We start from the raw sequence: 16,229 nt of genomic DNA on the forward strand, positions 1-16,229 counted from the left end.
CTGGTTAGCTGGCTAGGGATGCACATTGGGACAAGGGATGCTGGTTAGCCGGGGTGAAAACTCAGCTGAAGTTAATAAGACCAGCATCGCCAGGCAACATCTGGGAAGTATTTTCCTCAGTGTCAACACACAGAAGCTGTGGTCCAGGAGTGGGGCAGGTCAAGGATGCCTATCAAACTGGCAGCAGAATCTGGCAAATAACGTGTAATAGTCTCCCACATGGTACTGGATTTGAAGGCACGAAGGAGCCATTGAAAGCAGCTAAAGGTCGACCCTGGATGAAGCCAGGAGAGGCCATTGGTGAAGTCTGCAGACTCAGCTTTAGGGAAAACCCCAGAATACTGGATCAGCCAGGACTATAAGGTGACCAAGGTCAGCGAGTGGCAGGTGTGACGTGAATCCAACCAGAGCCAACAAGACAGACTGTACGTTACAGATGGCAGAGCAGGAAAACTACAACCGCGAAAGCCCTCTGGATCCCAGCAGATCGTGAGTGAGTCTCAGATGTCAGACACTGAACTGTTTATGCTATAGGATTTGGATTTTGCATTGGTCTGATTGTAACTATGTCCTTATTCTTCCTTGGGAAGCAAGATCCCTTGTGGAAAAAGAAATTATGTAACTTGGTTTTGGATTTTATAGCATCCCACAGTTAAGAGACTGGATTTTTGTTGTTTGTTTGTTTTTTTGAGACAGGGTTTCTCTCTGTCACCCTGGCTGTCCTGGAACTTGCTCTGTAGACTAGGCTGGCCTTGAACTCAGAGATCTGCCTGCCTCTGCCTCCCGAGTGCTGGGACTAAAGGCCTGTGCCACTACCACCTGGTGGTGAGATTTTGGATTTTTAAAGAGAACATGTACTTTTTAAACCATCGGGCATTTTAAAAGACTATGGGACATTTAAAATTGTACTGTGCTTTGTGATCCTAGATCTTGGGGACAAAGAAATGGAAGATGACGGTTTAACAATGATGTGTTCATGTGTCAGGCAGACAAGGAGAACACTGCACTGGCTAATGTTTTCCCCACTTGACACAAATGTAGATATACCGAGGAAGAGCAAATTTCCACTGAGCGATGGTCTCCATCAGACTGCTGTGGGGATGTCTGTGGGGGTGTTTTCTTGATTGCTAACTGGGGTAGGAGGGCTCAGTACGCAGTGCATGGTGCCACGCCTGGGTGGTGGGCCTGAGCTGTGGAGCTGTATAAGAAAGGTAGCTGAGCAAACCACTCACTGGGCACAAGCTGGTAAGCAGCATCCTTCCATGATGTCTGCTTCCAGCTCCTGCCTTGAGTATCTGCCTTGGCTTCCCTCCATGCTGCAGTGTAGCCAGTAAGCCACATAAACCCTTTCCTCCCAAAATGGTTTTTGGGTTAGTGTTTTAGACAGCAACAGAGGAGCAAACTAGAACAGCCAAGGACACACATAAATCTGGAAGGAGTTTCCGGAGACATAGGAACAGATCTAGTGAGGGTTAGCAAAACAGGGACTTCTGTAACTAGCCAGCACTCCCTGTATCAGCACTCACATGCATCAGCTCTGTGATGGCGACCAAGTCAGCCAGGGAGATGTGGGGCCCAACAAGGAAGGCCTTGTCCTGGAGGAACTTGTCCTCGAGCACCCGTAGGTTCACATCCAATTCCGCCAGTGTGGCTGCCAGCGTCTCAGGAGGAACCCGCTCACCCAGGAAAACAGGGAACATCACCTGGTGGGTAGATAGACAAAATAAGGAATTGGCGCCAGATGAGCCGTGGGAGCAGGAAGTCAAGTCTCCCAAGTCGGGAGCTGCCTTTTGGGCCTGTGCCCCTTCCTTTGGGACCTGTTCAGACCTGCAGGGAAAGGTCACCCAAGTGATTCTTTTGTTTAGAAATAAATAGTCCTGTTTCCACACCTCTGGTGGACTGGGCCTCAGAAAGAATCATTCTTTATGAATGACTGAAATGGGAACCTGAAAAATAAAAAGAACGAATTATTTTTGAGGAAAGAAGCTAGGTTAGGAACCACGGTCATGTGCCATACATTGTTGAGAATAAGTGGTTCTTTTGTCTTACAAATATCACATGCTCTCACAACAGGAATAATGTGGGTCGGTCACTCCAACAGCCTCTTCATACAGCCAAGGGACAAGGTAAACACAAGATCATATGGAAGCACCAAAGACCCTAACTGAAGCAATCCCAAGCAGAAGAGCAATACTGAAGGTATCACAGTGCCCAGTCTCAAACTAACCTACGGAGCTACAGTAACAAAAACAGCACGACACTGGTACAAAAGGAGCCGTATATGCCAATATATGCCAATGTATAAAATAGAGGACCCAGAAACAAACCCGCGCGGCTACAGTCTCCTAACTCCTAATGAAAGGGTTAAAAACATAGATAGGATAAAAAGCCACCACAACAAGCCGTGCTGAGAAAAGCAGATATCCATTTGTAAAAGGATGGAACTAGATTGATAACTTTTACCCTGTACAAGAATAAATTCAACATGGATCAAAGACATTGGCATAATGAGGAGTCAGAGAAAGAACAGAAATGTAGAATAAGAATATAGAAATAAAGAAACCTAAAGTTATAAGCCTAGGAGAAGGAAAGCAAGCTGTCAGCAGCTTAAGCATTAACTATTAACAGTGGGTTAGTTTGCTTTTCGACCCACAGTTCTGTCTGCAAGGCTGAAGCGGCCCTCTGCAAACTGAGGGTCAGCTTTTAGATAACCCCCCTGGCCACTCATGGCCAGCAATTGATATGAGCCGATTTAACCTTTCAGTGATCGGATGCACCTGGCTTTTCGGTTGTTCATTTTCCCATACCCTTCCCTGCTACGCAAAACTGGCAGTATCAGGGGGGAGTGTAGAGCTTTGGTAAACACCAGCAGGAAGTGCCAGAGAGAAGCAACGGGCAAAATACAAAACACTAGATCAACTGAAAAACCCCTCAATGGAAATTGTAAAAAAGGCAATTTGTACCTGAGTTTTACCTCAAGACTGTAAAACTTCTTTTGTTCATGCCTAATTCCTGCTTCTTGCTATAAAAAGAGGAGCTCGGAAACAGCCCATGGCCACAGGCAGACAAGTCCATCTCTGGCTGCGGTCTCAGCTAGCTGATAAGCTTTTGTGTCCGATGGACATTTGATTCTTTTCTTCTTCCTGGAATAAAGTTTGCTCCCGGTTTACGGGACTTTGGTGGTCTGTCCCCCACCTTTGCGCAACCCCCCCCCAGACCCAACAATAAGACCTCAGACATTGAAACTGGCAGAGAAAAAGAAAAAAGATTCATAAGTAAAACACTTCAAGATATAGGCCTAGACAAGAACTTTCTGAGGACTCCTGTAGTATAAGAATAATCCTAAAAACTTGACAAAAGTGAAGCAAAGAAAACAATCACTGGAGTAGACAGACAGTCCACAGGCTGGAAGAAAATCTGTCAGCTATACACCAGACAGAGTGTACAGCTTCTAGATTCTAAACAATATAACGAACTGCAACAAGGAAACACTAAAAAATTCCAACCAACCAAGTGAACTGAGAATACAGCCCTCCAAAGACCTTCAAAGGGAATATGCTTGAAAAGCAGAGCCTGTAGTTGGTCCCATATCCATGCACATACAGCAGCACCAAGTGGACTCAGTGAGCAAAGCAAAAACAAACAAACAAAAAAGCACATGAGTTTGGTAGGAAAAAGTGTTGGGGGGGGAAGGTATTAGAGAGGAGAAAATGGGAATGAATTTGATCAAAACACATTGTATGCATTTATAAAATTCTCAATAAAAAAGGAAAGAACAAAACAGGCTTTTCAACAGCCTTAGCATCAGGGAAATATAAACCTGCTTTGAGAGATTACATCTCACTGCGGTCAGAACAGCTAGCGCCAAAATAAACAAACAAACAAATAAGGAACTATGATAGGGTCTGGGGAGACAGCTCAGTTGGGAAAGTGATCGGCACATGAGCTTGAGAACCTGACCAGATCCCCAGCACCCACATAAAAAAGATAGGGGAACTCCAGGTCCAAGCGAGGGGCCCTGGCTCAGGATGTAGGTAGAGCCCTTCGGGAAGACACTCGACACACATGATGCTGCACATGTAATAAACACACACAAATGCCTTAAATGAATTAAAACAGAGAGAGGCTAAATGGCCATAGATGCGGATGGGGATGTTGAGAAAGATTTCTCACGCGCTGCTAGTGGGAACGTAGCCTCCTACAGCCGTTATGAAAGTCATTATGGAGGTACCTTAGAAAAGTAAAAACAGAACGATAAAAACAGAACTCTGGGGGTTTATCAGCTATGAGGAAAAATGAAATCATAACATTAGTTAGAAAACAGACACAATTGAAAATTGTTATTTTAAGCAAAATGAGCCAAACTCAGAAACACAAATATTGTGCACACATATGTGTGTATGCACGCACGTCCATGCATGTTGTTCATAATAGTAGAAAGAGGAGAAGAAATCTTAGGGAAATGGGAGTAAGGAAAAACAGAGTGACGGGATATGCATGACGTGAACCGCCAAGCTTGATGAACTGGGTTCTGTCCCTAAGACCTACCTGGTAGGAAAAATCCAGTTCCCAAAAGCTGTGCTCTGACGTCACACTGGCACCAAGGCACACACCACCCTCCAGCGCACATGTGCATGTGCACACACGTCCATGTGCACAAACAAAAGCCACAATAAACAGACAAATATGTAAGTTTTTTTTTTTTTTTTTGGTTTTTCGAGACAGGGTTTCTCTGTGGTTTTGGAGCCTGTCCTGGAACTAGCTCTATAGACCAGGCTGGTCTCGAACTCAGAGATCCGCCTGCCTCTGCCTCCCGAGTGCTGGGATTACAGGCGTGCGCCACCACCGCCCGGCTCAAATATGTAAGTTTTAAGAGCGGGGGTAGGGGATCAACAAGGGTAGAGAAGGAAGACAAGGGAGGGGAGGGGAGGAGCAGGTGAGTCAAAGCAAGCAGTATGGGAAGGCCAGAATAAAAGGCCAGCCTGGGCTACAAGAGCTAGCTCCAGGACAGGCTCCAAAAGCTACAGAGAAACACTATCCTGAAAACCCAAAAAAAAATAAAAAAAAATAAAAAATAAAAAGCCACCGCTTTGTGCACAGGTGAATGGCCAGGCTGGTCACATAAGTTCCAGGATTGAACTTTGAACGGATAGAATCAGCTAGATAAGGAAGTTTAATATAAGCCTTACCGCTATTACCCCACTAATAGTATTAATCCATAAAATTGATTTTCCCCTGTAGCTTAATCATACAAAACAGCTAATAGCTGAAATGCCATGGAGTCTTGTGAGACATATTTTATTTGACCTAAACTAGAGGTTTGGCTTTGTTTTGATTTTGAGACAGAGCCTCGTGTAGCCCATGCTATGAATATAGCTGAGGTTGGCCCTTGAACTCCAGGTCCTTCTGTGTGTGTTTCTCTCTGCCTCTGCCTCCCAAAAACTTGGTCAGGTGTGCGCCACCACACCCAGCTCCAAACTGGGGTCCCTTTGCGCCACCAGAAAATAATTTATTTTCAGCTTCTGATGTCCAGTTTTGTGACTCTTGTGTAATCTTCCTAAGAAATTGTCTCCTCCCCTGCCTCTCTTTTTTTTAGAGACTGTCATACTATGTAGCCCATGCTATGCCCACAGTCTTCCTGCCTACACCTCTCAAGTGCTGGGATTGCAGCCGGCACCATCACCAAACTCAGCTAAAACCATCTTTGGAATTATCTCCACTGGACCGAGACAAAGTCTTGAACATTGAGTCTGGAAAGAGGGTACACTCAGCAATATTACTGGCAAAGTGGTTTTCTCTAGCCTCCACGGTTTCTAATTTCAAACAACTCATTATTTATTTATTTATTTATTTATTGGTTTTTCGAGACAGGTAGCTATGGAGCCTGTCCTGAAACGCTATGTAGACCATGCTGGCCTCAAACTCACAGAGATCCACCTGCCTCTGCCTTCCAAGTGCTGGGATCAAAGGCGTGTTCCACCACTGCCTGGCCAATTCAAAATCTTAATTGTTGAGAGCTGTACTGATCCACCCCAGGCTTTCTCAGAGGCCCCAATGAAAACACAAAAGGAACCTAGTTTTGTGTCTTGCCCAGGAGCAGACTTAGCAAGGCCAGTTTGGGGCTGGGGATAAGATCTTGAAGGAGTTAAGGTTTCAGTTCCTGGGAACTTGGCTTTTCCCCACGAAGAGACTGGAGTTATCTGTCCCAAGGCCGCTATGTACTTGGTCTGCAATGCTGTTGAGACATCCTGTGTTCCCTTTATGCAACATCTCTTGATTAGCCTCCTGCTGGCTTCGTCCCATTGCGTGACAGTTTCTGCTGACTCTGCTCTGTTTCTCCCCCGGAAACATTCATACTTCTTAATAAGCTTGCTTGGCAGAAAAGACAGCTTGTTCAGGACCTCACGACCCCAGCTTTCCTATCTGTCTTCTTTACTTCCTTGTCTCCTGGACAACTCCCACTTAGAACTGTCACTGAAGAATGACTGGTACAGGCCACTCAATAGCCAAATCCACAGGCAGCTAAATGGCATCGAACACTCTCCCAAAAGGAGCGGAAGGAGCCAGGCTCAACCATCACGATGGGAAGGCCGTGGCAGCAGGAGCTCCAGGGAATGGTCACATCGTGTCTACACAGAGGGATGGATGTGCTCAGCTCATATTCGCTCTCCCCCTCCTCACAATCTTTTGAAGATTTTATTTTTATTTTATGTGTGCGAGTGTTTTCTCCACATCTAGGTCTGGGTACCATATATATCTCTAGTGCCCACAGAGGGCACAAGAGGAAATCCATCAAATTCTCCAGGACTGCAACAGCCATATGGCTGCCCAGAACCCAACCTGGGGCCTCTGGAAGAGCAGCCAGTGCTCTTGAGCTTTTGCTTTGGGCTCCATTTTCTCTTTTTTAATACAATCCTAGTGCAGGAAACGGCGCTGCCCACAGTGAAGGGGTCTTCTCATCTCAATCAACCTAATCAAAACAATCCCCCAGATGTTCCCAGATGTTCTTCTCTCAGAGGATTCTAGACCCTATCAAGTTGACAACCAAGATTAACCATCGTAACAGCTAACGAAACTTTTACACAATGGCCATTTGTGATTTTTCTTTGTTTGTTTGTTTTGGTCTCCACTGGAGGGAGGAAACCACTTTGCTTCTGTAACATTCCCAAATCACAAACAACTCCAAAAGTGTACTTACTTCCTATGTAGAGGTTAGAAATTTTCCTTTAACTTGTCAGGCTGAAGGGGAAATGGGCACTGTCTCTCAGGCCTGGATCATTAAAGCCAAGAGGTTGCTTCAAAGCCTGACAATGCATGGGCTACATTGTAACTGGCCTAAGACAGATCAATATGGTCAATCCTGAAGGGAATCAACAGCCATCTGTTAAAGCCTTAACTTCTGGCTTTAGGGAGAGAGGAAAGAGGGCGGCAGCATGAAGGCCATTACAAGAGGATAACGTGGACACAAGGCAGGGTTGAGATGCAAGCCAGCACCTGGGAAGCAAGAGTTCTTGCTTTTCTGGAATCGATTATGGGTCACATTTTCCTGGATAGCCTAGGCTACATAGAGCTAAGTGCTGAGGATAGTATAGCTCAGCATGAGCAGATGAATAAAGAGAGATAAGGAAAGAGACGAGGGGGAGAAAAGGGAAGAAGAAAAGAAAGAAATAATGATGATGGTGGTGATGATGATGATGATGATGATGATGATGGTGATGATGATGATGATGATGATGATGATGATGATGATGATGAAATATTACTTAGGGCACAGGCTGACCTCAAACTCATAGCTGTCCTCCTGCCTCAGTCCCAAACACTAGGATTACAGGCTTCTGCCCCTATATCCAGCTTACAAAGACTGCTTTTTCACAGCCTCTGCCAACATCAATTTGTTTGACTTTGAGATCAGCAACTCCATGTTCCACAGGATGTATTTCAAAGTACACAGTTCAGTGTACAAAGCTACGTATGCTCATGTTGCCACACAATCATGACTGCCATCTGTCTCCACCTTGGTTCCCATTAAACGCTAACTCCCCGTTCTGAGCAGGGTGACCTAACTTTTCTCCCCTGGCTCCCTTTAGAGCTCTCACCAAGATATCTGTTGAGGATGCCCTCTGAAAGGGTTTCAGACTTTGTGGTTAAATATATGGAATTTCTTTCTTTTTTTCTAGTGTGTGTGTGTGTGTGTGTGTGTGTGTGTGTGTGGCGGGTGGGGGCAGGGTTTCAAGAGAGTGTTTCTCCCTATAGCTTTGGAGCCTGTCCTGGAACTCGCTCTGTAGACCAGGCTGGCCTCGAACTCCCAGAGATCCCCCTGCCTCTGCCTCCCGAGTGCTGGGATTAAAGGAGTGAGCCACCACCACCTGGCTAAATATATGGAATTTCTAAAAATGAAAAATACTTAAATACTTATCTCCAAAGAAGTATTATTAAATGAGCTTAACAATAACTTAGACACAATCAAAGAATCAGTGAAATAAAAAATAAGACAGTGGAAAATAGCAGAAGTGAAAGGAAGAACTTGATGTCACCTGAGTGCTTCTCACCCCTGCATCATCAGTCTGCTTTCTACTGTTTTAAAATGTGCATCGGTGTTTTGCCTGTGTGTATGTCTGTGCGACTGTGTTGGATCCCCTGGAACAGGAGTTATAGACAGTTGTGAGCTCTCCTGTGGGTCCTGGGAACTGAACTCAGGACCTCTGCAAGAGCAGCCAGTGCTCTTAACTGCTCAGCCATCTCTCCAGACCCAGTCTATTTTCTGTGCTTACATTCCAAAGACCTGCTGCAAAGAGTCATTCCTACCTCCAAGATATAGGTGTTCTTTGACTTTTTTTTTTTTTTAAAAATTCCTTTGTATTATTTTCAGCTATGCTAGCAGGCAATGTATGGCATGGAACAGTAAGTTATGAAACATGAGAGACGAGAGGAAAATGTGACCTGCAATCAAGAACAGAAAGAACAGCCAGTAAAAACAGACCCACAGAGGACCTGGATGCTGAAATGAGCTGACAAAGGACACACACATGCACACGCACGCACACACATGCGCACACACGCATATATACACACACTCCCACATCCCAGGAGCTGAGACTTGAACCTCAGACACTGTGCTTGTTACACAAGTATTCTACCACTAAGCTAGCTTACCAGCTAAACTGAAGAGGACATTTAGGTAACGGTAACAGATAGCTCAGAAGGTGAAAGTCCTAGCTGGGCAAGCCTGACAACCCTAACCATCTCAGTTCAGCCTCCAGAGCCTTCATAAAAAGTCAAGTGTGGTGTAACCCCAGCTCTCTACAGTGAGATGGAAGAACAGGAGAACTGCCTGAGACGGAAGCTCAAAGGTCAGAGGTCAGATATCCTGGAGCACACAGCACAGCGGCAGAGACGAAGGACAGTCTGCCTCACCAAGATGGATTTCCCAGAGCTTTCCTCTACTTCCACACGCACAAGGTGGCTCCTGGGACATATACACAGCAAATACAGTAAGTAGTGGTAACAAATATATTCAGAAACTTCAAATAGAAGATAACAAAGTGTGTGACCGATGGTAAATTTTGGCTGAGAAATGCAGTGCTACAAAAACAACAAAATAGTATTTCTACAAATAAAAAATAAATGTCTCAGGGGCTGGAGAGATGGCTTAGGGGTTAAGAGCACTGACTGCTCTTCCAGAGTACCTTGGTTCAATTCCCAGCACTCACATGGCCGCTCACAACTGTCTCTAATTCCAGTTCCAGGGGATCTGATACCCATGGCAAAACACCAATGTGCATAAAATAAAAATAAGTACATCATTAAAAAATAATAAAATAAATGTCTCAAGTAAAGATGGTCTTGAATAACAAACCCGGGCACAACAGGATTAGTTAAACTAGAGGCAAGACACTGGGAAATACCAAACTGAAAATGAGTTGCTGTAGCCTGAGTCTCTTTGGGGTGACATCTTTACTTCCTTCCCTTCCCCCACATTTCCAGTCTCACCTTATGCCACAGGGCCCGGAGGCAGCTTCTCCGAAGGGCTGTATGCTGCCATGCCAGGTACTCATCCACACGAGCACGGGCCTGCAGGTCTTGGGGGTACCAGTGGTCAGGAACCTTATACTTGTGTGTCAGGTAGAGCAGGATGGCCACACTGTGTAAGCAGAGGGGCAACTGGGTTGACTCGATGCCCAGTACTTTCATTTTTTTATTTTTTTTTTAATTTAATTTTATTTTTTGGATTTTTCGAGACAGGGTTTCTCCGTAGCTTTTGGTTCCTGTCCTGGAACTAGCTCTTGTAGACCAGGCTGGCCTCGAACTCACAGAGATCTGCCTGCCTCTGCCTCCCGAGTGCTGGGATTAAAGGCGTGCGCCACCACCGCCCAGCTTTCATTTTTTTAAACATATATCTATACCTATGTATGTGTGTGTGTGTGAGTACTCTGTCCACATGTTTGCCTGCATTCCAGAGAAGGCATGCAATCTCATTACAGATGGTTGTGATGCCATGTAGTTTGATGGGGATTAAACTCAGGCCCTCTAGAAGAGTAGCCAATGCTATGAACTGCCGAGCCATTTCTCCAGCCCCTACCTTTTCTGATTTTTCTAACAATTTGCCAGTCTGAGCCTCTTTTTCAGAACATGGAAAGTAGGTTCAGAAAATGGAAGAGCCTTGTTCCGCAGGGACACCCAGTTCTTAGTATCAGAATTGAGTCTTGTCTTCCTGAGGTCAACGCTCAAGACAATTCTACCACCAGGCAAAATCTCACCATTGAGTGTGTCCCGTCAAGGGTTGAGTTTCTGAGTACAAGGCCCCACAGCTTCCTGGAGAAGAGGCATCTACAGCAGAGCTTTGAGGAAACTTGGTTTTGTTTTATTCTATGTCCACTCTCATCCTTCAGCCTTCAGACAGCCTCAGATGGCCTGGTAGTTCCAAAAGGCTCTCACAATTCTCCCTTTGTTCTTTGAGACAGCCTAGGCTAACCTCAAACCCCAAATCCTCTTGCTTCACCCTCTGGGTGGTGGGCATGAGTCATATACCTGGCCCTCTGTTCCTTGTGGTACTCCTTATGGTAAGGGTCAGGTTGGTTCTTTAAAATCTTACTCAGATGCTTGAGGCACTGTAAGATCCCAGAACCACAACACAGAGAAGACTGCCTGGAACTCTCTTCCTGCCTTGGGTTATGCCAGCTACTGTGAAGAGGTACTCTAAAGGACACTTGAAGACAGGCCAGTTGTGGTCATATGAAAATTTCAGCCACGCTGCCTGGAAGAAGTTTAGACCAACTGAGTCATTTAGAAAGGGAACTCTCAGCAATCCTGATCCAGCCACAGAAGAAGCAAGATGTGACTGCCTCGCTGAAAAAGGTACCGAGCCATATGGCTAGCACAGATAAGAATAATGGACTAATACAAGTTATAAAAGTTAATAAGAGGACTGAGATAATGAGCCAATCCGTTTATAACTAATGTAGACCTCTATGTGATTTCTTTGGGACATAATGACTGCCGGAACAGGGTGGGACACAAAACTCAGTAGACAAATGGCACCCACGTGGACAGCTGCATCCACAAAAAGTGTGACAAAGCTTGGGAAGTAATTCTAGACAAAAAAGAATAGAGTTAAGCACAGCTTATTGATAGCAGCATTTTCTCAGGTGGGCTCTGTTTGCTAGAGGCAAGCACTCTCATTTAAGAGAGGCTTCCTGACTCAGCTTTAGCTGTAAAACCTTGCAGCTCTTTTAAGAGGCCCTGCCATGAAACATTTAAATGGTGTTGATGAAAGCTAGCTCGTTGCTTTTTGGTTTTCAGCTGTACCAGGAAAAAAAGCTGTGCCATTTTAAAATGCTGGCTTTCTGGGCCATCCTGCCAGGGCAAACTCTGAGTCTTTCAGGCAGGAGGTCCAGCTACAGAGCATTTGAGTGTGGTTTGTGAGCAGACTGCTGCAGCTTGCTTCCTGGCAGGGACCTTGAAATGCCATAGAGTTGTGGCAATAAACATGGCTACAGCTGGTACCTCTGCCATGAGGCCAGAATCTCAGGAATCTAAGGAATGGCAGTGTCTTTGTTGGACTATGTTGATCATGAGACACCAGAAATGAGCTCAAAAGCATATACTCTAGATTCCCCTTGCTAAGGGACAGGTGACTTCTGTGACAAAAGAGACAGAACTGAGAAAAAGGTTTAGCTTCTCTGAAGAGGGATGTTGCACCGTCTTGGGACATGCCAGGATATAAAAAACATCTTTATTTCATAAGGGAGCCCCTGGGACCTCAGTACTTGAGAGTCCAGGAAGCCCCGATTCTACAGGCCCTGTTTTACACCAGCTGGGCTAGAGGATAGCGCCCATGGTGGGGTAAGTGTCCCACCTTCCCTGACCCAGGGTATTTTAATCAACAACCACAGCCTGGTACAGAAGTCAAGTAGATGTATTATCTTCCCCAAAACCAGCTCAGTGAACTTGGGCAGTGGGTGAGCAGGGTCCTAGGTTCCAGCACCCACTCTGTAGGAAATGAGGCACAGCAGCCCTTGGCCTCTAGGGCAGAGGTTCTCAGCTGCAGGTGTGGCCCCATTTGGGGTATAACGACCCTTTCATGGGGGTTGCCTAAGACCATTGTAAATATCAGGTATTTACATTATTATTCATAATAATAATATAATAAACAATATATTTTATATAAATTATATACATTATCTATTTTAATATAATTATTTAAATCATATGATTAAATTAAATAATTATGTGATTATTTAAATATTTAAAAATTATATAAATTACAGTTATGAAGTAGCAATGAAAATAATTTTATGGTTGGGGGGTCGCCACAGGATGAGGAACTGTATTAAAGGATCACGGCTTAGAAAGGTTGAGAACCATTGCTCTGGGGAGTTTAGGTTCCAAGTGTGTGTCTGCATGAGTTTGCATGCACACAGACACTATGAGGGCAGTGGATCCCCAGAACTGGAGCTATGAATGGCTGTGAGCTGCCTCTTATGGGTGCTGGAACCAAACCCAGGTCCTCTGCAAGAGCGGTGGGTGCTCTTAAGCACTGGGCCATCGCACTGAGCCGGCCCTCCTGCTCCAGCTCTGTAGTTTATAACATAGAGGGTTACAACAAGCCGATTCCAGTAAAGCTTGCCAAAAGCCCCCAGCGCCCCATTACCTCTCGCCCAAGGTGAAGTCATTGTCCTTCATGGCTGGTACCTTCATCATGGGGTTCACCTGGGCAAATGCATCGCTGAGGTGCTCACCTGCAGATAGTCCAGCATAAGGGGATGGGAGTAGAACACTGGGCCTCTGATAGCATGGGCCAAGGTTCTAGGACGCCAAACACTAAATTCATGGTTCTTCTTGGAACTAGTCTGCCGGCTAATGGGAGCTAGATCAGAAATGCAGGCAGGACCGCCTTGAGAGGAGAGTAAGCTGCCCCTGCCCTTGATACAAACAGACTTCACACTCTATTGACAGGTCCTCCAGGGACTTGCCCCTGAGACAGCCCTGCACAGTGTTCCCAGTGTCCCCTGAAACCCTGGTCTCTGCTTGAATTAGCCTAGATTCATTTTCTTCCTGTTGATGCAGCCAGATGACCGTCTCTACGATTATGTCTTTGCTGCTCAGCCCAACAGACCTCAGTGGTTCCTCCCTTGGCTGTCACCCTCTTTTCTTTTCCTGGTGGAAATCTGTCTCCCTCTGCACCCTTATTTTTGACAGCCAACTTGAGCCAACTTCGTCGGTCCCCCAACCCACAACACCCTACATCAGACTCTGCAGGGGCAGCGCCTGGGGGCGGGGAGGTGAAGCGTCAGAAGGAAAGACAAGCCGTGAGACAGCATGCGGATGCCACAGCAACTTAAGCAACACCATTCTGCTACAACCCTGTCTTGCTGGGTTTGGGGCTCCCTCAGAGGCCAGCAGGGAGGAGGTTCCACCCAGGACCTGTTGAAACCGAATAGCATGCCGACCGGGCCGTCTATTCCACGGAACAGCAGAGTTTGCGGGGTCTCCCTGGTGGCTCTTTTCTCACTTGGTCTCTAAACCAGAAAAAAACCTAGGAAGGGGGCGGTGCAGAAAGGAATCCCCTAAACTGGGCTTGCCTCCCCCATCTCTCAGCTCTCCAAAGCCGAGGCCCTGCCCACCCTTGCGCAGATCCACCGTTTGCATCTGGAACGGGATGCCGTTTTTCTTGGCGAAGATATAAATGGCGCGACAGGGCTGGGACAGCAGGTCTAGATAGAGCTCCAGGACCATGGCACAGGCGGCAGGAACCAATTCCGTAACTGGCCAAACTCTGAAAAAAACAAAACAAAACAAAACCCAGGCTCGGCGTCTGAGGTTGTGTCTAGGCTTAGTGTGGCCACGCCTCCACTGGGCGGATCCTGAAATCTGACCCTTCTTTCTAAAGCAGAACCGACCTGAGTTTGTGTTCCAAGAGAAAGGCACCAGAGTCTAGCATGGGTGAGACAGAAAAGACTGCTGACCTCTCTTGAGAGGGCAGAGGAAGTGCACAGGGGCCGGCACCTAGTCCTTCTGTGACTGGTTTATTTGATGGCAAAATTTCTTCAAAGGCATCCTCGCCCTGTCTAGTGTGTTAGAATTTCCAATCATCCCCGGTTCCCAAATGGGAAAACTAAGGTATTGCTTGATAGACACAACAAGTCTACCCCAGGAAGTTCCTCCTAGGCCTACAAACCAAAGATACGGATGCTGGCAAGCAGCAAAGGTTCTGGCGGTGCCAAGTGTGCCGTGGTCCCTAGTGACATTCCCATGGGTGCCTTGGCCTTCCACAAGGTTAGCCTTCCTGTTCTTGAGAGCACTGGGATCTCCATTCCTCGAGCATCTTAGTCCCCTTTGGACTGTGACAGCAAAGTGCCCTGGACATAGATTTTGAACTGGGCAGACTCCGTGTCTAGCGAAGGCTAGCTCTCTGCTTTACGGTGGGCAAGTCTTTGCTACCGGCACACACAGTGGAAGGAACACACAGACAGGTCCCTTTCATGAGAAGTAGAATCCTCAGATCTAATCCCTTCGTCCCCCAAGGCCCTACCTCTTAATACTATTCCCAGCAAATTAATTTAGGGGTAGCATCACTGTTCAAACCATCACACTGGGTTTGTGTCTTAGCCTCAGTTTCTCCATCTTTAAAATGACTATAGGCCTTGAAAGCCCAGCACGCTGGACTCCTCTGCTGAGCCATAAACCCTTGGTCTGCACCTTGTTGTTAAAGGACAACCCCCTCCCCAGAGCCCACCTCCTAACTGGTTGGAAGCAAAGAACTTCCTTTGGGTGGCCTGCCCATACTTAGCTTATCATAGCTGACTCCCACATTTCCCCTTCACAAGCACCGATGACAGGAACCAATCTTGGGTCCTGCTTGCTCCTGGTTTTAAGGAGGCATGGAACTATTTAAATTAATAAATCTATTAATTGACAACTCTGGACCTAGTATATTACAAGATATTACTACGGGTAGATATCTTGCCTCCATTTCAGGGAGTTTCCCCTTGTCTCAACCTTTCAGCCTGTTTTGGGCAGGGAGCATGGAACAACATGTTCCTTTCCGCAACTAGTTCAAGCTGACATTGGGGTGTTGTTATCCGGGCCCAAGTAGGTTGAAAGGTTAGCCAAAGTAGGGAGGAAATGCAGGCAACGGGGCACTTGTCAGACTCTGTTGTAGGGACAGGAAGAATTCATGTTCCTATCAGCTGGACTGTCCACATCAGCTTTCAGGAAGTCCAGGGCTCACTGCCAATCAGAGCAGATTGTGGTCAGCAACTGATGCGTAGATGTGTCTGCCAGCCAAGTGGAAGCCTATTGAGATAAGTTTAAACTAGGAACAGAAGTTAAAATCTATTTACTTAAAGAAAAACTCACATTGCAGAAAAAGAGCAGATAACAGCTATCTGTAAACAGAAGGAATAGACTCATACCTTTGGGTCCTAGCAAAAACTACAGATTTGGGTTAGATAATGTATATTTTTCTGCAGTCCAGAAAACTATGTATGGTTTGGACAGAGATGTCTTTGGCCTAATGAGAAACACCTTTAAGTTCATATTTAAATGGCAACCAGAATAGATCTAAAATCTATTTATTTATTTATTATGTACACAATGTTCTGTCTGTATGCCTGTAGGCCAGAAGAGGGCGCCAGACCCCATTACAGATGGGTGTGAGCCACCATGTGGTTGCTGGGAATTGAACTCAGGACCTTTGGAAGAGCAGGCAATGCCCTTAACCACTGAGC

At 46.0% G+C, this 16,229-nt stretch overlaps 1 protein-coding gene across 3 annotated transcripts in view; it reads right to left on the reverse strand.

The window, feature by feature from the left end:
• The window catches only part of LOC101984021 (glutathione S-transferase theta-1), a 15,776-nt gene extending 1,425 nt beyond the window's left edge, over positions 1 to 14,351 (reverse strand). For all 3 annotated transcript variants that reach the window (XM_013351133.1, XM_005360201.1, XM_013351134.2), the window contains exons 1-4: positions 14,124 to 14,351; positions 13,151 to 13,238; positions 9,991 to 10,141; positions 1,527 to 1,703 (exon numbers count right to left, since the gene is read on the reverse strand). In XM_013351133.1, the coding sequence (XP_013206587.1) occupies positions 1,527 to 1,703; positions 9,991 to 10,141; positions 13,151 to 13,238; positions 14,124 to 14,235 (528 nt within the window). In that variant the 5' untranslated portion in view covers positions 14,236 to 14,351. The remainder of the gene's footprint in view (positions 1 to 1,526; positions 1,704 to 9,990; positions 10,142 to 13,150; positions 13,239 to 14,123) is intronic.
• Between the last annotated feature and the right edge of the window lie 1,878 nt (positions 14,352 to 16,229).

Source organism: Microtus ochrogaster, linkage group LG2 (assembly GCF_000317375.1).
Source record: "Microtus ochrogaster isolate Prairie Vole_2 linkage group LG2, MicOch1.0, whole genome shotgun sequence".
NCBI lineage: Eukaryota > Metazoa > Chordata > Mammalia > Rodentia > Cricetidae > Microtus > Microtus ochrogaster.